At 43.7% G+C, this 22,558-nt stretch overlaps 1 protein-coding gene across 8 annotated transcripts; it reads left to right on the forward strand.

Moving 5' to 3' along the window:
* Positions 1-296: 296 nt before the first annotated feature.
* On the forward strand, positions 297-22,319 carry LOC125450314 (zinc finger protein 623-like). 8 transcript variants are annotated; one of them, XR_009446341.1, is made up of 5 exons: positions 316-358; positions 2,959-3,106; positions 3,538-3,608; positions 17,272-17,402; positions 20,735-22,319. XR_009446341.1 is itself a non-coding variant. In XM_059649562.1 (4 exons), the coding sequence occupies exon 4, from the start codon at positions 8,642-8,644 to the stop codon at positions 9,434-9,436; it is 795 nt and encodes a 264-aa protein (XP_059505545.1). In that variant the 5' UTR covers positions 316-358; positions 2,959-3,106; positions 3,538-3,608; positions 7,247-8,641; the 3' UTR covers positions 9,437-10,924. The 8 variants fall into 8 exon arrangements, 4 of the variants coding, with proteins under 4 accessions (XP_059505544.1, XP_059505545.1, XP_059505546.1 ...); XR_009446340.1 differs by lacking the exon at positions 2,959-3,106 and having other exon boundaries at positions 297-358; XR_009446343.1 differs by lacking the exon at positions 2,959-3,106 and having other exon boundaries at positions 297-358; positions 17,272-17,394; positions 20,780-22,319.
* Positions 22,320-22,558: the final 239 nt, after the last annotated feature.

The following is a 22,558-nucleotide window of genomic DNA, read 5'->3' on the forward strand; positions in this document are numbered from 1 at the left end:
GACGTTTTGGGCCTAGACCCTTCATCAGAGGGTCTAGGCCCAAAACGTCAGCTTTTGTGCCTCTGATGAAGGGTCTAGGCCCAAAACGTCAGCTTTTGTGCTCCTGAGATGCTGCTTGGCCTGCTGTGTTCATCCAGCCTCACATTTTATTATCTTGGAATTCTCCAGCATCTGCAGTTCCCATTATCTCTCTCTCTGTGAGCGATGTCAGCTTTGGTTCAATAGGAGCACGGGGCGGGGCTTGGAGGGCCCAATGGAAGCGGCCTACCCTCCAACCAATCAGAGCGAGTGAGATGTTTGTCTGTGTGAAAATCACGTGATCGTCTTTGTCCGGGGCACAATATCTCTGCGACTGAAGGTACAGTACACGGGATAAAAAGGAAAGCTGCAAAAAAACGGGAGGGAAATACTTTCGGTATTGACTGAGAGGTTTTAATAGCCGTTGATGCATGTCAGAAAACATAAGTTTTAACATGCCGGCCCCGTGTTTTGCAGCAAACGGAAAAACTGCTGCGGACCTGAGGCTGCGATAGGCAGAGGTAATTGCCACCATCTTTATTAGGGGCAGTGATCTTCGGGACTCATGCCGGATCGCCATATTTATAGGTGGCAACTTGCAGTGGAACGCAAGCGTAACCTTGATAATGAAATGTGAGGCTGGATGAACACAGCAGGCCAAGCAGCATCTGAGGAGCACAAAAGCTGACGTTTCGGGCCCAGACCCTTCATCAGAGAGGGGGATGGGGGGAGGGAACTGGAATAAACAGGGAGAGAGGGGGAGGCGGACCGAAGATGGAGAGTAAAGAAGATAGGTGGAGAGAGTGTAGGTGGGGAGGTAGGGAGGGGATAGGTCAGTCCAGGGAAGACGGACAGGTCAAGGAGGTGGGATGAGGTTAGTAGGTAGCTGGGGGTGCGGCTTGGGGTGGGAGGAAGGGATGGGTGAGAGGAAGAACCGGTTAGGGAGGCAGAGACAGGTTGGACTGGTTTTGGGATGCAGTGGGTGGGGGGGAAGAGCTGGGCTGGTTGTGTGGTGCAGTGGGGGGAGGGGATGAACTGGGCTGGTTTAGGGATGCAGTGGGGGAAGGGGAGATTTTGAAACTGGTGAAGTCCACATTGATACCATATGGCTGCAGGGTTCCCAGGCGGAATATGAGTTGCTGTTCCTGCAACCTTCGGGTGGCATCATTGTGGCAGTGCAGGAGGCCCATGATGGACATGTCATCAAGAGAATGGGAGGGAGAGTGGAAATGGTTTGCGACTGGGAGGTGCAGTTGTTTGTTGCGAACTGAGCGGAGGTGTTCTGCAAAGCGGTCCCCAAGCCTCCGCTTGGTTTCCCCAATGTAGAGGAAGCCGCACCGGGTACAGTGGATGCAGTATACCACATTGGCAGATGTGCAGGTGAACCTCTGCTTAATGTGGAATGTCATCTTGGGGCGTGGGATGGGGGTGAGGGAGGAGGTGTGGGGACAAGTGTAGCATTTCCTGCGGTTGCAGGGGAAGGTGCCGGGTGTGGTGGGGTTGGAGGGCAGTGTGGAGCGAACAAGGGAGTCACGGAGAGAGTGGTCTCTCCGGAAAGCAGACAGGGGAGGGGATGGAAAAATGTCTTGGGTGGTGGGGTCGGATTGTAAATGGCGGAAGTGTCGGAGGATAATGCGTTGTATCCGGAGGTTGATAGGGTGGTGTGTGAGAACAAGGGGGATCCTCTTGGGGTGGTTGTGGCGGGGGCGGGGTGTGAGGGATGTGTCGCGGGAGATGCGGGAGACGCGGTCAAGGGCGTTCTCGATCACCGTGGGGGGAAAGTTGCGGTCCTTAAAGAACTTGGACATCTGGGATGTGCGGGAGTGGAATGTCTTATCGTGGGAGCAGATGCGGTGGAGGTGGAGGAATTGGGAATAGGGGATGGAATTTTTGCAGGAGGGTGGGTGGGAGGAGGTGTATTCTAGGTAGCTGTGGGAGTCGGTGGGCTTGAAATGGACATCAGTTGCAAGCTGGTTGCCTGAGATGGAGACTGAGAGGTCCAGGAAGGTGAGGGATGTGCTGGAGATGGCCCAGGTGAACTCAAGGTTGGGGTGGAAGGTGTTGGTGAAGTGGATGAACTGTTCGAGCTCCTCTGGGGAGCAAGAGGCGGCGCCGATACAGTCATCAATGTACCGGAGGAAGAGGTGGGGTTTGGGGCCTGTGTAGGTGCGGAAGAGGGACTGTTCCACGTAACCTACAAAGAGGCAGGCATAGCTGGGGCCCATGCGGGTGCCCATGGCCACCCCCTTAGTCTGTAGGAAGTGGGAGGAGTCAAAAGAGAAGTTGTTGAGTGTGAGGACGAGTTCAGCTAGGCGGATGAGAGTGTCGGTGGAGGGGGTCTGGTCGGGCCTGCGGGACAGGAAGAAGCGGAGGGCCTTGAAGCCATCTCCATGCGGAATGCAGGTGTACAGGGACTGGACGTCCATGGTGAATATGAGGTTTTGGGGGCCAGGGAATTGGAAGTCCTGGAGGAGGTGGAGGGCGTGGGTGGTGTCACGGACGTAGGTGGGGAGTTCCTGGACCAAAGGGGAGAAAATGTAGTCCAGATAGGTGGAGATGAGTTCGGTGGGGCAGGAGCAGGCTGAGACGATGGGTCGACCAGGGCAGGCAGGTTTGTGGATTTTGGGAAGGAGATAGAAACGGGCCGTGCGGGGTTGGGGAACAATGAGGTTGGAGGCTGTGGGTGGGAGGTCCCCTGAGGTGATGAGGTCGTGAATGGTGTTGGAGATGATGGTTTGGTGCTCGGGTGTGGGGTCATGATTGAGGAGGCGGTAGGAGGTGGTGTCGGAGAGTTGGCGTCTGGCCTCGGCGATGTAGAGGTCAGTGATCTCCAGCATCTGCAGTTCCCATTATCTCGCAAGCGTAACCTTTTCTTGCTTGGGAGGGGAGGACTAATACAAGCAAAATGTTAGTTATTGTTTTTCTGGACTTCTTTCCCAGACTGAGACACGGCGTGTATTTCCTGGGAAGGACTTTTGACGCTGGTGGAGTACTGGTTTCAGGCAGTATAATTGCTGCAGTTACACGAGAAATGCTGAAAACGCGTTCAGAGCTTCATGTTCAAAAACAAAGTTGCTGGAAAAGCTCAGTAGGTTTGGTAGCATTTGTGAAAGAAAAAAAATAACGTTTCGGATCCGCTCACCCTTCCTTAGAACGCCATGTTCCCTGTTGCACTGTCACTGTAGGAAGTCCTGCTTTAAATATCTTGATCTATTAAAGCATATCCGTTTGTCCAATGTTCATATGATTGGGATCAAATCACTGAAAGTGCTCTGAGTCCCCTTGTGCTCCCTGGTCATATTTATTAATGTCTGGCTTCCTCAGTCTCTAATAATGGGTGTGTTTTACCTCTGCATCTTTCTGTGTCGGGGAGCAGGGTGATTTGAAGAGGAGGATTTATACATAACTAACAGAAACCAAGAGAAATGTTTGCCTTTTCCAGACAATCTTGCTGTGTTTTCTGGATTTCTATCCAGGGCTGACAGTTAGTTATTTGTCTTTTATGGATTTGTTTTACAGGATATTAATTAAAAATAATTTGCAGACCAGGATCACAAAGCAAGTTCTCCATTAAGCGGAGTGATCAGGATGTGAGTATCATTGACACTTAACTGTGAAAGGAAAGAGGTTTAATCATTCTATCTGTGGGAGAATACTCCTGGCAAGTTTGTAACTTGAAAGCAGAAAATTAAAATTTTTGGTTTCATCACCCCTGGGATAAGTGTTGAGTTCTATACCCTGCAGCTGAGAAAGGAGATATTGGCCTGAGAGGGGCAGATTTATCCAAACAACACCTTGCCTCTTTGAAAGAACTGTCATGTTTAGTCCCAATCGCCCACTTCATGATTTTAATCTATAAATTCTTCATTCTTGAATATCTGCAAACTTCCTTTTGAAATTCCTTATGGGCACAAATTCCAGCTCCCCTTCAGGTGGAATCTTCCATTTCCTGACAACTCCATTGATCCTGAAACTGCTGAAGCCTGTGTTGAGCCCTGAGGGTTATAGATTACTGCATTTAAAGTGAAGATGCTGCTCCCTGAGCTCCCATTGAGCTGCGTTGAAACAGTATGGGAGGCTGAGATCAGACTGGGTGTGACCAGACAATGAAAATGAAAAGGCTGCACTGTGAGTGCTGCTTGGCTAAATGAGAGTGCTTTGGAGTTGGGTGAAACAGAAAGAAAGTGAAACTGAAAGATTGAGTGTGATGCTCAGTCTCAGTTTGGGCAGTTCAGAAAGTCTCTCAGTCCAAACGGACACAGTCAATTGATATTTGATACCATAAAGAATTTTCTTACAGTTTTTAAAGTATATATTAGCTTAAATAAAGTTAGGGACTTTTGATTTATAATAGTAATGTTTGAAATGAAGGGGAAGGGCCTATCTTAATTAAATTCTCTTTAAGGCAGAAACTGGCTTAATCTGGAGGAAAGTCACAACAGAAGACCTCAGATTTGTCGTGTGCTCCTCTTGCAAAATAGAACATAGACCCTTGATGTTGCGTCGATCTGTGAAACCAAACTGACGCCCATCTAACCCACACTAATCCATTATCATCCATATGTTTATCCAATGACCACTTAAATGCCCTTAAACTTGGCGAGTCTACTGCTGTTGCAGGCAGGGCATTGCATGCCCTTATTACTCTCTGAGTAAAGAACCTACCTCTGACATCTGTCCTATATCTATCACCCCTCAATTTAAAGCTATGTCCCCTCGTGCTAGCCATTTCCCTCAGAGGAAAAAGGATCTCAGTGTCCACCCTGTCTAATCCTCATAACATCTTGTATGTCTCTATTAGGTCACCTCTTAACCTTCTTCTAATGAAAACAGCCTCAAGTCCCTCAACTTTTCCTAATAAGACGTTCCCTCAATACCAGGGAATATCCAGGTAAATCTCGTGGTCATCCTTTCCAGTGCTTCCACATCCTTCCTATAACGTGGCAACCAGAAGTCCAAGTGTGGCCGCACCAGAGTTGTGTACAGCTGCAGCATGATGTCATGGCTCTGAAACTCAATTCCTCTACCAATAAAACCTCACACACCGTATGCCTTCTTAACAACCCTGTCAACCTGGGTGGAAGCTTTCAGGGATCTATGTACACGGACCCCGAGATCTCTTTGCTCATCCACACTACCAAGAATCTTACCATTAGCCCAGTACTCTGTATTCCTGTTACTCCTTCCAAAGTGAACCACCTCACACTTTTCCGCATTAAACTCCGGGATATTACCAGTGTTCCTATTGGCTATTTGTGCAGGAAGTGTGTCCATCTGCAGCTCCTGGTGAACTGCTTTTCAGAGCTGGAGCTGTGGGTGCAGTCAGTATGGAGCATTCATGATACTGAGAAGGTTGTGGTAGCATTCCCAACAGATTGGTCACGTAGCAGGTGAAGATTACACAGACAGCAAAGGAATGGGTGACCATCAGACAAGTAAAAGGCTCAGAAAGGAAGTGCTAGAGTCATCCCCCTCAAATAGATATACTGTTTTGGGCACTGTTTGGTGGGGGGAGGGGTGCTGGTGGTGGTGGGGTGGCCACTCGGGAAGCAGCATCAGTCAAGTTCATGGCACAGAGTAACACCGCTGCATAGAAGGGGAGGAAAATGATGAATATGACTGTAGAGACAGGGGATTCGATAGTCAGGGGCACAGAGAGACATGAATCCGGGATGGTATGTTGCCTCCCTGGTGCCAGGATCAGCGATGACATGGAGCAGCTTCAGGACATTCTGGAGTGGGAGCGTGAACATCCGATTGTACCAGTGACATAGGAGGACCTGAAAGCTGAAGATAGGAAGATAAGAGATACACTAAAATACGAGATCTCAAATGTAGTATTGTCAAGCTTACACCCATTGCCACATTGTGGTAGGGAGGAGTTTTGTGTTGTGTTCAGTTGTACAAGCGACCTTTGTTCAGAGCTCAGTTACCGCATGTGTGGGAGAGGCCAGAGTCCACTCCAAACCTGGCTTTCACATGAGGCCTAATTCCCCTCTTAAATACAGCTCAGATTGGAAGAGTGGGCAATGACACTCAAACTTTCCCTGGCTGATCGTCATATTTTTATTCCTTTCGCTAGATGTTATTTACGTGCAATATTGTTGTCATTGTTAGCCACACACCCCAAATCAATATATCCAATCCAGTAAGCGAACAATCGTGGACGATGTTCAGTCCTAAACCCTCCTATAATCCCCTGAGGTTAGCTGGAAAACTACTTTGGGACCTTACATTGCTTTTGACAGTTATATTCCTCCTCAGACATTTGCCAGCTGCACCATTTTTTTGCCAAAAAACCAAAATAGTAGCTTATCAGTAAGAACATTTCAAAATTCTCTACTAACTGTAGTGTGGATTGTTTGGAATTGTGATTAAGTCTTTTAAACTCAACTCTGATATAAAGTAACTACAATTTTGTAATACAGTTGACAAGTTGTGGAAAATCCCTCTCTCACTTCAGCTTAAAAGATCAGACAAACAGTGTTTCTGACTTGCTGTTGCAGTTTACAACCCCAACTATTTGCATGATGTAAATGAATTTTAAACTGAAGTTTCATTTTCTACTCTAAGCGCTTTGCATTATTACTTTCTTGATTTAATAAAGAGCATCTATTCAAATTTCACCCTCGGTGGAATTCAGTCACTTTAGAGCTTTACCAAGCCATTAAGCAAAACTTGTTCAGATTTCATAAAAAACTAAGGCACTAACCATATCTTCACTTTGGATTTTGTAATCTATCTTTGTCACTCTTCAGTTAATCTTTGCATGTAAGAATTTATTCAAATTATCCATATCTACATTTCAATTGTTTTATCTCTCTGCAGCCCTGACTTCTCTCTTTATCATCTTTCTTTGCCCCTTCCTATGTTGTTGGTCTTTTAGAGGTTGTGTTTACACCATTTATTGCTTTGCCTTCCATAATGATGCAGTGAGCCGCTTTTATTGCTGACAAACATTTCCTTGAGGAATTCAACTAACCGTTTCACGTTAATTGGTTGTTTGTGTTTCTGGTTACAATTACCTAAACAGTTCAGAATGCTGTAGGATCAGACTCTTGCTTCTACTTTTTATTAAGTAACAAACTTGTGATTGTGGCTGAACCAGGCCTTTAAAAACTTCCTCTTATTAAAATGCTTGTGTTTTGAACTGCCTGTTAACAGAAGCCCAAGTAAATTCCCTAATGTTCCTTCTCAACAGGACTCTTTTTTTTAATGACCCCCACAGGACCTTTCGTGATCTAATCCAGTAAGAGTGTGAGCTGCTACAATGCACGTGCTAGTAAAAGTGGGAATAAGAGGACAGATGAGATGGCTGCTTGGCTGGAGCTATAACTTGATGCCTCAGGAATCTAAACCTTTTGAGACTGTTTGTTTGTTGGTTACTGGGTAAGGTAGGACATGCACAAGCTTGACCAGTAGTCCTGGGCAGAGCTGGGACAGATATTCTTGATGCTTTTGCTTGTTCCACTGGTGAGGATTTAAACTCGTATGACAGGGGAATGGGAACCAAAGTATAGCTTTAGCAGTAAAAGACTCAGATCAGCAAATGGGACGTGAAATTAGTTCATGATGTTGTCGGTGGCTGAAAGATTAAAAGAAAGAAGGATTAATCAAGATCAAATCTCTTTTCATACATCAGTCCTGTGATCCCAGGAATTGGTCTGGTGAACCGTCTTTATGATCATTCAGTAGCCAAAGCATCCCTCCTTTGGAAAGGAGAACAAAGGTGCACTCTACTCCAGGTGTGGTCTCACCAAGGCCCTTAGAGAAAGACATCCCTCTTCCTGTACTCGAATCCTCTCACAATGAAGGCCGAAATATCATTTGCATTCTTCACTACTTGCTGCTGCCAGTTTCCTAAAAGAGAACAGGAGAGAAACACGGAACAAAATGGGGTCAGACACTGGGGTAACATTGTTGAACACACTGTCCCGACTGTATCGGTGCTGGCCATCAAGCACCTATTGAAGCTAGGCCCGTTTTCTGGCACTCGGTGTGTAACCTATATTATGGTGCAATGGATGATCATCTCAACACTTCTTCAAGATTGCAATGGTTCCTGCATCTATCACCATTTCAGATGCTGCCAGATCTGCTGTGTATCTCCATCTTTTTCTGTTTTTATTTCAGATTTCAGGTATTTTGCTGCGTCTTAGTCCTTCAGAAGGATCAGAGGGTATGGGGAGAAAACAGGAATTGGATTCATTTTCAGATGTATAAAATGCCTGTCCTGCATGTCTGTCCAAACTATCTCTTTTTGTAGTTTTGGGCAAACACTGACAGTTTCCCTTCCCTGAAGGACATTTAATGAACCAATTCAGTTTTACTGATAATCCAGCTGTGGCCCTCAGTGTTGGATCCACAATTGACCAGATTAATTTCTGAGTTTCACAATCTTTGTGTGTGTGTTCTTCTTCTGGTTTCTCTCTCTCTACTTTTCTGTTTGAAATTTTGATTGCATTCAGAGAAATCGAACAAAACCACATCCAGATCTGACACTGCAATCTGTTGTCATAACCTAATTATCTCAAGATTTTGAACATTGAAGGAAGAAGCACTGTTCACACCAGGGAGAAATGCGTATTGTCCGTGTGTCAGAGTCTGTGAAGATTCATCTGAAATGTTCAAACACCAGTGCAGTCACAGTGGGGAGAGACTGTGGAAATGTGGGGATTGTGGGAAGGGATTTATTTACCTATCCCAGCTGGAAATGCACCAACGCAGTCACACTGGGGAGAAACTGTTCGGTTGCTTTGATTGTGGGCTGGGATTCACTCAGTCAAACAACCTGCTGAAACACCAGCGAGTTCACAGTGGGAAGAGACCGTTCACCTGCTCTATTCGTGGGAAAGGATTCGCACAGACATCTCACCTGCTGAAACACCAGCGAATTCTCACAGGAGAGAGGCCATTCACTTGCTCTGTATGTAGGAAAGAATTTGCTTTGTCATCCAGCCTGTTGACACATCAGCGAATTCACAATGGGGACAGACTGTTCACCTGCTCTATTCGTGGGAAAGGATTCGATTTGTCAACCAACCTGCTGAGACACCAGCAAGTTCACACCGAAGAGAAATCATTCACCTGTTCTGTGTGTGGGAAAGGATTCACTCAGTCATCCTCTCTGCTGGAACACCAGCAAGTTCACACTGGGAAAAGACCGTTCATCTGTTCTGAATGTGGGAAAGGATTCACTCGCAATTCTAAACTATTGGTACACCAGCGAGTTCACACTGGAGAGAAACCGTTCACATGTTCCGAGTGTGGGAAGGGATTTGCTCACTCAACCAACCTGCTGAGACACCAGCGAGGTCACTCTGGGGACAGACAATTCACTTGTTCTATGTGTGGAAAGGGATTCACTCAATCATCCAAACTGCTAACACACCAGCAAGTTCACCACAACCACATTTGAAGGATTTTGCTTTTAAATCAAGGAACTTTGATCTTTGGCCTGTTTGTACTTGTGTCATTCGTCCCTGCTCAAAACTTGATCTTCTCTTGGGAAATAAGGTAGGGCAGGTGACTGAGGGGTCAGGGGGAGAAATATTTTGGGGCCTATGATCATAGTTCTATTAGTTTTAAAATAGTTATGGAGAAGGATAGACTTGGTCTAAAAGTTAAAGTTTTAAATGTGACTAAGGCTAATTTTGACACTATTATGCCCCTTAAAAGCACAGTAAGACTGCCTATGTATGGGAATGCGCAAGATGGGTGAGATACAAAACAAGTATTTTACATCAGTAATTACTGTGGAAAGGGATATGAAAGCTAGAGAACTTAGAAATGAATGTGTATCTTGAAAAGTTCCATGTTGTAGAGGAGGTTGTGCTGGATGCCTTACAGACCATAAAAGTGGATAAATCCCCAGGACCTCTTCAGGTGTATTCTCCAACTTTGTGGGAAGTTAGGCTTGCGATTGGGCCCCTTGCTCAGATATTTGCACCATTGACAGTTGTAGGTGAGCTGTTGGACGGGAGGTTGGCTAATGTGGTGCCATTGTTTAAGAAAGGTGGTAACATAAAACCAGGGAACAATAAACTTTTGACGTCAGTTGTGGGTAAGCTTTTGGAGGACATTCTGAGGGATAGGATTTACATGTATTTGGAAAGCATGGACTGAATGGGGATAGTCAACATGGCTTTGTCCACAGGAAATTATGTCTTACTAACTTGATTGAGGTTTTTTTTTGAAGAAGTTACAAAGAAGATTGATGGCAGACTGGTGGATGTTTTCGATATGGATTTCAGTAAGTAAAATTCCGCATGGTAGACTGATTAACAAGGTTAGATCACATGGAATCCAGGGAGAGCTGGCCATTTGGAAAGGCCTTTGACCTGCAGTATGCTGCAAGGATTGGCACTTAGTAACTATAAATCCTACATTCACATCCAAATCATCTTTATAAATGACAGAAAGGAGTGGACCCAGCTCTGATCCTTGCGGCACACCACTGGTCACAGGCCTCCAGTCTACAAAGCAACCCTCCACCAGCACTCTGTCTTCTACCTTCAAGTCAGATCTGTATCCAAATGACTGGTTCTCTCTGTATTCCATGTGATCTGACCTTGCTAATCAGTCTACCATGAGGAGCCTTGTCAACTGCCTTACTGACATCCATATAGAACACATCCACCTCTTTGCCCTAATCAATTCTCTTTGTTCCTTCTTAAAAAAAATCAAGTTAGTGAGACATGATTTCCTACACACACATGCATGTTGCCTATCCCTAATCAGTCCTTCCCTTTCCAAATATTTCAAGTACTATCCCTCAGGATTCCCTCCAACGACTTGCCCACCACTAATATCAGGCTCACTGGCCTATAGTTCCCTGGCTTTTCCTTACCACCTTTCTTAAATAGTGGCATCACACTAACCAACTTCTGGTCCCTCATCTGTGGCTATCGATGATACAAATATCTCAGCAAGGGGCCCAACAATCTCTTGCCTTGTTTCCCTCCGAGTTCTCGGATACACCTGATCAGGTCCCAGGAATTTATCCACTTTTATGCGTTGTAAGCCGTTCAGCATCACTACCTCTGAAATATGGCTAATTTTCAAGATGTTGCTATTTATTTCCCCTCAGTCTATATCTTCCATATCCTTTTCTGTAGTAAATACTGATGCATAATACTTGTTTTATTATATTCCCCATTTCTTGCAATTCCACATATAGGCGGCATTGCTGCTTTTTAAGGGGCCCTATTCTCTCCCTAGTTATCCTTTTGTTCTTAATCTATTTGTAGAATCCCTCTGGATTTTCCTTAACACTATTTGCCTAAGCTACCTCATGTCCCCTTTTTGCCCTCCTAATTTCCCTCTTAAGTATACCATTGTCATTATACTCTTATAAGGATTCGCTCAATCTCTGCTGTCTATAACTGACATGTCCTTCCTTTTTCTTGACCAAAACCTTGATTTCTCTAGTCTTCCAGAACTCCCTACACCTACCAGCCTTGTCCTTCACCCGAACAGGAGTATACTGCCCCTGAACTCTCATTATCTCATTTCTTTTTTTGAAGGCTTCCCACTTTCTAACCTTTCTGTTTTTCCTGCGAACATCTGCCCCAATCAACTTTTGAAAGCTTTTGTGTAATACCATTAAAATTGGCCTTTCTCCAATATAGAACTTTAACTTTCAGACCTGGTCTACTCTTTTCCATCACTATTTTAAAACTAATAGTATTATGGTCACTGCCCCCAAGGTCCTCCCCACTGATACCCTAGTCACCTGTCCTGCTTTATTTGCCAACAGCAGGTCAAGTTTTGCTCTTTCTCTAGTCGGTACATAACATACTGAATCAGAACATTTTCCTGTACAATCTCAGCAAACTCCTCTCCATTCAAGCCTTTTACACCATGGAATTCCCAGTCTGTGTTTGGAAAGTTAAAATCCCTTCCATAACCACCCTGTTATTCTTACAGATAACTGAGATCTTCTTTCAAAATTGTTTGTCACATTCCTGCTGACTATTGGGAGGCCTATAGTATAATGCCAATAAGGTGATCATCCCTTTCTTATTTCTCAGTTCCACCCAAATAACTTCCCTGGATGTGTTCTCAGACATATCCTGCCTAAGTAAAGCCATAATGTTATCCTTGCTCAAAAATGCCACTTTTCACTCCTCTTGCTTTGCTTCCCCTGCTGCTTTTGACTTTCTATCCTTTCTATAGGATCTATATCTGAGAACGTTAAGCTGGCAGCCCTGTCCATCCTTGAGCCTTGTCTCTGTAATTGCAATGATAACCCAGTTCCATGTTTCCAACCTTGCCCTGAGTTCATCTGCATTAGCTGTTAGCCTGTGGCATTGAAATAAATGGTGTTTAGTTTATTAGTCCTTTTGCATTAATCTTAATAACAATTATGTAACTGTAGGGTAGGTTTTGAAAATGATAACGTTTTGTTGTTGTATATCAACACATTCACACTGGGTAAAGACAATCCACCTGCACACTGTATGAAAAGGGATTTCCTGGTTCATTAGGACTGGTTTTCATAGAATTCAGAGTATTCCTGCAGTATGGAAACAGGCCGTGTGGCCCAAGAATTCCACAGAAAACCTCACAGCATGCCACCCAGGCAAATCTCCCCGTAGCCCACCTAATCCACACATCCCTGACCACTCTGGGCAATTTAGCTTGGCCAATCCACCTAACCAACACATGGAAGGAAACCAGAGCACCCAGAGGAAACCCACGCAGCCACAGGGAGAACATACCAACAGCCACACACTCAGTTGCCCAAGGGTGGAATCAAATCTGGGTCCCTTGCATTGTGAGGCAGCAGTGCTAACTGCTGAGCCACTGTGGATAACCACCAATGAGTTCCCAAGAATCTGTAGGTTTTTTTTTGTTTTTGTTGCTCGTATTATCTGTATCCAAGTCATGTTATCTGGGCTTGTTTCTCATAATATTTGAAAACACCACATGTCTGGTTACCTGGTTAGGAGAAAAAAACAATATAAGTCAACCTTTTATTAAAACTACTGTGCATTTGAGTCTTTATCTCAAAAGCAGACTAGTTTATTTTGAAAGGCTCTCCATCTCCCCTAACTCCTCCATCCTCACCTCCAACATGTGCGAGGAACCTGTGGTTTTTATTTTTCACTCAATGACAGTCAGTACATTTCATATGAGCAAATGGGAACAGGATCATCCCATAATGCTGGAAACTTAGTGTACTAATGGTACATTATTACAATAATAACCATTACAATTCTTTTCTGAGCCTTTTCAAGTTTTACAACACCCTTCCTTCAGCAGGTAGACTAGAATTACACACCGTGGTTACACCTAAACCGGAATGGGACCTGCATCCTTGTGGGGGGTGGGGGTGCGTTTCCAGTACTGTTGAGGGTCTTGTAAATCACTTAGCAGTGGGCTGAAATCCAGGGAGACTGTTCAAAATAATAAGGGCCAAAAAGAGAAGAAACGAGAGTCTGGAAGGCATTGTCACAGGCCAGTTTAAGGTATAAGGGAGTTTAAGGGTGAATGGTATTTAATACTTGGAGTCAGATGAATAAGGTAGATGATTCGAGGATAGAAATTAATGGGGTCATAAAGACATTGCTGTCACTTGGACATGGTTAGCAGCTCAGTATTCCAGGATACAGGGCCTTCATGCAAGGCAGTGGAGGTGGTAAAGGAGGAGGAGATATTGTTATTGTGTTTGGGAATCTATTACAGCAATAAGGAGGGGTGGCATCTTTGAAAACTCCACAAATAAATAAGGAGGCAAATTTTGAGAAAGTGTAAAAGTGGCAGGATTGTGGTAGCAGGAGCTTTCAACTTCCTCAACATTAATGTAGTCATCACAGTGTGAAGGATTTATCTAAATTTTTAAAATACGTCCAGGACAGCAATTTTTCAGCCACTAAGGAGAAGTCCCAACAAGGAAGGGGAAGGTCCTGGACTTAACTTTAGGTTACAAATTTGAGCAAGTGGTTGAAGTTTCAGTGGGATGGGATTTTGCAGGCAGTTATTATAACTTTTCAATTCAGGATTTGTAAGAAAAGGACAAGGATGGGTCTTAAGTCCTAAACTGATGCTGAAATTATGAAGAAAGTAAATGGAATTTTGGCCTAAATTGCGAGGTATTGGTGTTTGAGGATCGGGACGTCTTGTAACAACTGTATTGGATGTTGGTGAAGCCATACTGGTATATTATTTACAGTTTTGGTGCTTGTATTTAAGAAAGGATATGCTGGCTTTGAATGCAGTGCAATAGAGATTCGCTAAGCTGATTCATGGGATGAAAGGGTTAGCCTATCATGAATAGCTGGAGGAAGGGAATTTGCAGAGGGGAAATACTAAATAATTAAACAGGTGGAGCCCAGTGTTGGGCTCGTATTCACAACTCTGCACTTAAGCAGCGTATGTTCTGACAACTCAGCTAACTTGATCTTCCACAGTCAGTGTTCAAATTCTGCTTTATAAGGTGACGAATGGGTTTTTCACTGACGCCACTGCACTCCAAGGAAGTAAAAGGTAATTGCTTTAGAAAACCCCAAGGTTCCAATGTATTCTTCTCATTCACATTGCAATCCATTTTCAGTACTTGCTCCATGATTTAACATTCAAAATTAATTTTGTGATGTTGTTTCCCTCATCTTTAAGCAGCCTGTATGACTCCAGTCACTCGGTCAAATGGTGAATAAATCTGTTTCAATAAATCAATTCTTTTCAGCTACAGTATAAGAAATGTTCCTTTATTTGCTGAGTCTCTCACAACATTTTCTTTGTTCTGTGTGTTGACAACTTTTGCCAATTCTCATGTTATGGACTACATGTTCAGACACTGGTTAAAAAGATTCTAAGGATCAGAGGTTTCTGGTGCAGTTGTATGACTTACTGCTCAGCGGTACAAAGAAATAAACAGACTTTAAAGATTAGGAAGGAAATGTATTTTTAAGTGAAGACTTCAGTTACCATGTGCTTGCTTCTTATACAATGGATTTGAAGTCTTCACAGTGCAATGTTCAAACAACAGATACCAAGACCTTGTGAGGGAGTATTTAAGGCATTTGACACATTGAGGGAATTAATTTAGAAACACAAATTGTCCAAAAAAAAAGTGCTGGATAAATGCAGCACGTCTCTTGGTTAGTTATTATAGCTCTTTTTGATTCAGGATTGGAATGGAAAAGGACAGAAATGGGTCTAAAGTCCTTTGCTAGTGCTGCAAATGATAAAGAAAGAAAATAGAATTTGATCTTTAATTGCTACGTAATTGTTAAAAATTGTAACAACTGTGTAGGATGTAGTGAAGCCATTCCTGCAGAGAGAGAGCGAGAGAGAGAAATAGTGCTAAGATCTTGAAACTAACATGATTTTACTTGTCTTAGATATTGCCAGAACTGCTCTGTTTCTGTAGCACTTTCTGTTAAACAGCAAAAAGTTCTTTTCTTGAGAAGAGAAAAGCTTGAGAGGTGACCTGAGAGAAATTGGAGACTTTGCAGGGATTTGAGGCAAAATTGGTGTTGAGGTTGAGAACCCATTAGAGATTTAAGAAATGGTAATGCAGTCTCGAGGCCTCTCCTGCTTCATGACTTAAAATTTGGTGTAGTAATGTTATCATCAAAGACAATAAGGATGACCACGACTTGTCAGTTACTGTGGCATAACATTCTAAGGAGCTGAATGAAGACTCCAGTCTTTTCATTGATGTGGGTTTGAATCCCACTGCTGCAACTGTCCATTGAGCAAGTGGCATTTTCTTCTCCACAGGATTTTGCTGTGTGTAAGAAAAGAGGAGTCAATACACATAATTTGCTGCATGAAGCAAAAACAAAAGAGATATACTTGAAGTTCTATTAAAGTTATTTTTCAAGGAGCTATACAGACATGTTTGAATGTACAGGAGACATAGAAACAAAATAGGTACAGCAGGGATGAGGAAGAACAGTGGGAGAGAGGGAGGGGAAAACCTATGTTACCTCATCCTCAGCATTTATCCAGAACAGCATTCGGTGAGAGTAACTACTGTACAGTCCTGTGGAAAGTAGGTCCCATGCTCACTTTGAGAAAAACTTCTCATGCTGCATGGTACTATCATGTTGCTAAATTGGATAGTCTTTCAACAGATCTGCTGACTTATTTTTCAGCACCTGTGATGCACTTTGAGCCAATAACACGAACTGAGAGTGCAGAGATTTGAATCACTCCAACATTACAGGAAGATTGAATGTGGGGGACCGGTCAGTGTCAGGGCAGTTAAATCTGGATGTAACAAAGAATGAATAGGGTTTCAACAGCAGATGAGCTGAGATGTGGATGGAGTCAGGTGAGTTTACTGAGATGGAAACAGTTGGTTTGGTGATGATGTGGTTGAAAGCTCATCTTAGTGTGAAGTATTTCATCAGAATTGTGAACAGTCTGGTTCAGCTTCACGCAGTTACTGGACAGAAGGTTGCAGTCAGTGTAGAAGCTTTCTCAGTATTGAATTGGAGGAAATTGCTGTTCATCCTGCACTGGATTCAGACAAGTCAGGGTGATGTGTGACTTGGAGGCGGTCCTCATGGTGATGGCATTCCATATAGATCTTGCACACTGGACGTTCACAATAGTGAAGATTAAGAGTTTGTGACATGATGTCAAAGTCCTGATTTGAGATGTGGATTTATTCAATACCTGTGTTTCACCTCTTTCTCCATATTCTTTCTTTGTCTGTCCACTCACCAGAGGCCAGAGTCTTGTATAAGTCCAGACCAGGTGGCAGGTTCTGTTCCCTGATCGACATAGTGAACCACTTGGCTTTTGTGGTCACTTTTTTTTTCGTGTCATTAATCTTACAAACTACCAGATTCATTACCAGCTGATTTCATAGGCAGTCTGGTGTTTGTACGGACTCTCGCTTACTCGCATTGTTCTGCTTTAAATTGATTTCACGGTGCATTCAAAGGGAAACTGACACAAGTCATAATCCCAGGGTCTTATGGGCCCCTCAGTTTATTGTAAACAGAACATTATCAGATTTTGAACATGGAAGGAGAAAGCATTATTCACAGTGTGAAACCATACACGTATTGTGTGTGTGGACACCAGTTTTAATTAACTACCAGGACTGACACAATGCAAGTCTTGATTGTGGGGAGGGATTCACTTGGTTAACTACAATCCTGGCACACTGCTCACACTGACGAGAGACCTTTTAAATGTCCAAACTGTGGGAAGTGCTTTAAATGTTCTGGGCAACTGATGAATCATCAATATGTTCACACCGCTGAGAGACCATTTGTGTGTTTTTTGTAGACATGTGTTCAGATGATCATCTCACCTCCATATACACCAACGAATTCACACTGGAGAGAGGCCATTCGTCTGCTCTGAGGGTGGGAAGGGATTCACTCATTTATCTCATTTGCTGACACAGAAGTGAGTTTGTAAGTAGCTGTTGGATGTTTGGATTTTGCTTTCAATCACAACCAGTACTGAACCGTTTCAACGGAGTCTTTTCACTGGTGTGAATAACTCCAGTTCTCAGTTTTTATATTTAGCATAAGAGTCAAGTCAAACAGTTTTCTGTGTGACCTGCAGTATGTTTTTATTTATGATATCTCTAATACAATTTTGTTCTCATTGAACATCTCTCCCACTCCACCATGTATCCTCCATCCTCACCTACAACAACAACTGAGGAGCTCAAACAGCTTCATTGTCTCACTCATGGTGACAATCGATCCATTGCCTCTGCTGCTTCCGATGAGGCCAAGGGGCTCCTAAAGTTCGCCCCCTGACTGAGCCCAGAATCTACATGTTTCTCTCCTACATTGTTATAGCCAGTGTGTTATCAGCCCCTCTCAACTGGCTGCCAACCTTTTCTCCTAACTGTCTCCCTTCCTTGTGTGCTTTTTTATCTGCTTGCCCCAACTTCTGAACCTTCTGTATTCCTTGTGACTGTCAATTTGGACTTTTCTCCTTGACACCTATCATAGGTGCTTTTCTTCTTATCTTAAATTCTATTTGTCATACAAGCAGCCCTGAATGTTTGCCCTTCCTTTCCTTTTTGAGTGTACTTGAGCCATCTTATCTTTGAAAGTAGCCCTTATTATTATTTATACTTTGTCCCATCAACCTGCCACTCCAGCCATTGCTGTCCAGCTTTGACCTTGCTCTGTCGAAGACAACTCTCCATCACCTGAGCTTTCTTATTCTGGACTAATGCTGGTTATTATCTGACATTATTCTGCACCTTCGTACATGTGATCACGGTCTCCTGAATGATCTGCCACTGGCACTTGATCTACTTGGCCCCCATCATTCCCAAGAAGTAGGACCAAACGAGCGCTCTCTCTTTTTGAACTGAATGCACTGTTTTCGGAAATTTATTGTGCATACAATCCAGAAAAACTTACCGTCACTGCCTGGTACTCTACCAATATTTCAGTCTGTATTTGAAAAACTGAGGCCTCAAAGAACACTATAAAACAGGAACAGTCCCTTTAGCTCACAAGCCTCCATTAACACATGATTTTCTAATCATGAAATCTCTTTCTTTCCCCTGCACAGTTTGTATCTCTCTATTCTCTATTACTCTCTATTCCCTGCCAGTTCGTGAATCCATCAAGATGTGCTTTAAGCATTGTGATTGTATCTGTTTATCCCACTTCCTTTGGCAATGCATTCTTGGCACATACTGTCCTGTGTGTAAAAAAACTTACCTTTCACACCTCCTGTATGTTTTTCCCTTATACCTTAAACTTATGTCCCCCACACAAACTGTCATTTCTACTCTAGATGCCAACTATCCATGTCTGTCTCAGTTTTGTAAATTTCTACCTGGTTGCCCCTCAGCCTCTGATGTTCAAAAGAAAATAAACCAAATTTATCCAACATCTCCTCATAACTAATATCCTCCAAACAAGGTGACATCCTGGTAACCTGTTTCCGTACCCTTTGCAAAGCCACACGTCCTTATGGTGGTTTGGCGAGTAGAACTGTACGCAGCATTGCAAATGTAGCCGCACTAAAGTTCTGGTGAGCTGCAACATGCCCAATTTTTATGCACTTTGCCCTGACCATCATCTCCACTACGGTTGCCATTTTCAGGGAACTGTGAAACTGTATACCTAGATACTGCTGTATGATTGTGCTTCTCAGAATTCTGCCATTTACTGTGCACTTACCTCCTTCATTAGACCGTCCAAAATGCATCACCTCACATTTGTCTGGATTAAATGCCACCTGCCATTTTTCCATACAAGTCTCCAGTCAATCTATATCCTGCTGTATCCTCTGGCATTCCTCCTCACTCCTCACAGCTCCCCAGATATTTGTCATTCAAATATTTAGTAATTTGATCACCTACATTCTCCTCCAATTTTTTTAATAATAAATATGTTAACAACAGGGGTCTGATTCCTACAGAAAGGCACTGGTCACAGATCTATAGCTACTCTTCATCTTCTATGACAAAGCCAGTTCTGTACCCAACTCACAGTGTAACCTAGGTTACTTAAACTTCTCTATCAGCCTGCCATGAGGGACCTTGTCAACGGCCTTGCTAAACTTCATGTGGATAGCATGCATCTCGGCTTCCTGCAGACGAGGTCATGCCTCACAAACTGGATTGAGTTTTTTGAACAACTGACGAAGATGATTGAAGGCAGCACAGTGGATGTTGTCTGCATGTACTCTACCGAAGCATTTGACTGGAGATCTGTGACCAGTGATGTTCCACAAGGTTTGTAATTTTTATAAAAGATTTGGATGAAAATCTAAGTTGCCTGTTTAATAGGTTTGCTAATGCAGTGAAAATTGGTGCAGCTGAGGATCATGAGGTTGGTTGTCAGAGGACACAGCAGAATGTAGATCAATCGGAAAGTTGGATGGAGAAATGGCAGATGGACTTTAATTCAGAGAAGAGTGAAGTAATGCAGTTTGGGAGGCTAAATGCAAGAGGAAAGTATACAGTAAATGACAGGACCGTTAAGAGCATTGGTATAAAGGGGGATCTTGGGGTCCAATTCCATGTAGCTCCCTGAACACAGTTGGATAAGGTGGTAAAGAAAGTTGAGTGGACCAGTGCACTGTCATCAGTGTACGGTAGAGATTTGAAGACAAGCTTTATTTTTGTCTTTTGTTTTTGGTCTGGATTGAGAGTCGAGCTTGCTGCCTGACCAGGTATACAGGTAAACCTCTTCATTTCAGAGGGGAATGTCAAGGCTGAGAGAATGAAGAAGAAAATGTGAAACAAAGTTGGGGTTCCGACACAGCCCAGTTTCACGTCATTCTTTAGCCTGGACCTCTCAGATGTGATGCTGTTAATCTGTGCAATACAGGGCAATGAAAGGAGCAGTTGGCCCTTGAAGCATTGATGAACAAAGCTTTTTAGGCCATCTCCTTTGTCAGCTTTCTGTTTATAAATTGATGATTTTTGTGCTTTCCCTTCCACAAGGCATCTGTTTCTTTCTCCAAACACAAATCTTGAATTAGAATGACCGTTGGTGCTTTTAAAAGGGACACTTGTCCAAACCATCAGCAATATATCCAGATTACCAAACTGCAGACAGTTATAGGTGTGTTAACATCAGTTGAAACAAATCTAATATTGTCAGACTGTTAATTTTGGAAGTGATCAATAACAGCAGAATTCAAATCTTTCATAAGATACGGAAATCTCTGGCTGGGCCATCATTAGTCGCCCTGGAGAAGGTGGTGGTGAGTTTCCTCCTTGAACAATAAAGGTTATTGAGGTTCGCTTATGTATCACTAGGTTGAAGGACTGAATGACTGAATGAATCCCTTCCCGCACATGCAGATGAATGGCCATTCTCTGGTGTGAACTCGCTGGTGAGCAGAGAGAGGATAAACACCTGAAACTACTCCCACAGGAAGTACAGCCGAATGGCTTCTCCTGCGTGTGAATGAGCCGGTGATACTCGATTGTGGACGAAATGAAGAATCCCTTTCCACACACAGTGCAAGTGAACGGTTTTTTGCCAGTGTGCAGACAGGGTGGATGACTGCCAAAAATCTATCTCATAGGAAGTGCAGCTGAACAGCTTTTCTCCAGGGTAAACTCGCTGGGTCTCAGCAAGCTGGATGATTGACTGTAACCCTTCCCACATACAGAGCAGATGAATGGCTTTTCCCCAGCGTGAACTCGCTGGTGTCCAATGAGGGCAGATGCATGTCTGAACTTCTTTCCATAGGAAGTGCAGCCAAATAGTTTCTGCTCCGTATAAGTTTGCTGGTGTGATTGAAGGCCAGATGAATGAGGGAATCTCTTCCCATGCACAGAACAACAGAATGGCTTCTCCCCCGTATGAACTAGCTGGTGTATATTCGGGTCAGATGAAGATATGAGCCTTTTAACACAGTAAATTCAGCTGAAGGGCCTCTCCTTAGTGCGAATCCATTGATGTCACATGAGCCAGGATGTCTGTGTAAATCTCTTCCCACCCTCTGAACAGGTGAACAGTCTCTCCCCAGTGTGAATTCTCTGGTGTGACATGAGGTTGTTTGTTTTGATTAAGTTCCTTCCCACACACACAGCAGGTAAATGGCTTCTTCCTGGTGTGAATTCATTGATAGATTTCCAGCTGGGATGGGTAATTGAATCTTTTTACTACACTCCTCATATTTCCACAGTTTCGCCACAGTACTGTCACCTTTGTATCACTTCGGAATGGTTGATCAACTGAAGCCTTGACAGCACACTGATCGAGCACAGTATCTCCCCACTGAATGGTGTAAATGTTTTCCCAACCTGCTTGATTGGTTCAATTTCTCTCCACTGGAAATTCACTGGAATGCTCCCACTTGGGACATGTAACAGGGTAAATCTTTTGTGCAGTCCACTCACTGCAACACTCTCTCAGCTGAATTTGTGTGTATCACCTACATACAGGTCAAACATTTCTCCTTCCATATTCAGAGGCTGAAGGTACTCAGGTCCTTGTAAATTGCATGAGTCAACCAGACTCAGCAGGAATTTTGATTTGTGTTTAATATCTGCAAATCCTTCTTTTCTAATATCCTGCAAAAGGAGTTTACAAAAGACATTTACTGTCATTGCAGGCTAGAAATTCAGAACAGACAAGTCGATTATTCAACTCTCTTATTTCTCAAATCTGTAAATTCCTGGCTCTATCCTCCTTCCAGTGGAAATCCAGATCTATCCCCCCCTCTCTCTTCTCCTCTTCCAGTTTTCTCCCTTTCTCCGTCCTCTCCTCTCTGGATAAAGTTCCCAACTCCTGTCTGCTGACTGAAAATCAAACCAATGAGTCTGAGTGATAATGGGAACTGCAGATGCTGGAGAATTCCAAGATAATAAAATGTGAGGCTGGATGAACACAGCAGGCCCAGCAGCATCTCAGGAGCACAAAAGCTGACGTTTCAGGCCTATACCCGAAACGTCAGCTTGTGTGCTCCTGAGATGCTGCTTGGCCTGCTGTGTTCATCCAGCCTCACATTTTATTACCAATGAGTCTGATTCGGGGTTTGAGTCTCCAGCAGGTGTTGGTCAATCCTCCCCACACACCTCTAGGGTTTCTTTCCTAGTCACAACCTCATCGATTTCTCCCCAAGTCGGACA

This window comes from Stegostoma tigrinum, chromosome 11 (assembly GCF_030684315.1).
Source record: "Stegostoma tigrinum isolate sSteTig4 chromosome 11, sSteTig4.hap1, whole genome shotgun sequence".
Lineage (NCBI taxonomy): Eukaryota > Metazoa > Chordata > Chondrichthyes > Orectolobiformes > Stegostomatidae > Stegostoma > Stegostoma tigrinum.

Excerpts from the sequence above, each read along its gene's own strand:
- LOC125450314 (XM_059649561.1), top strand. The coding sequence starts at position 8,642 with ATGTTCAAACACCAGTGCAGTCACAGTGGGGAGAGACTGTGGAAATGT.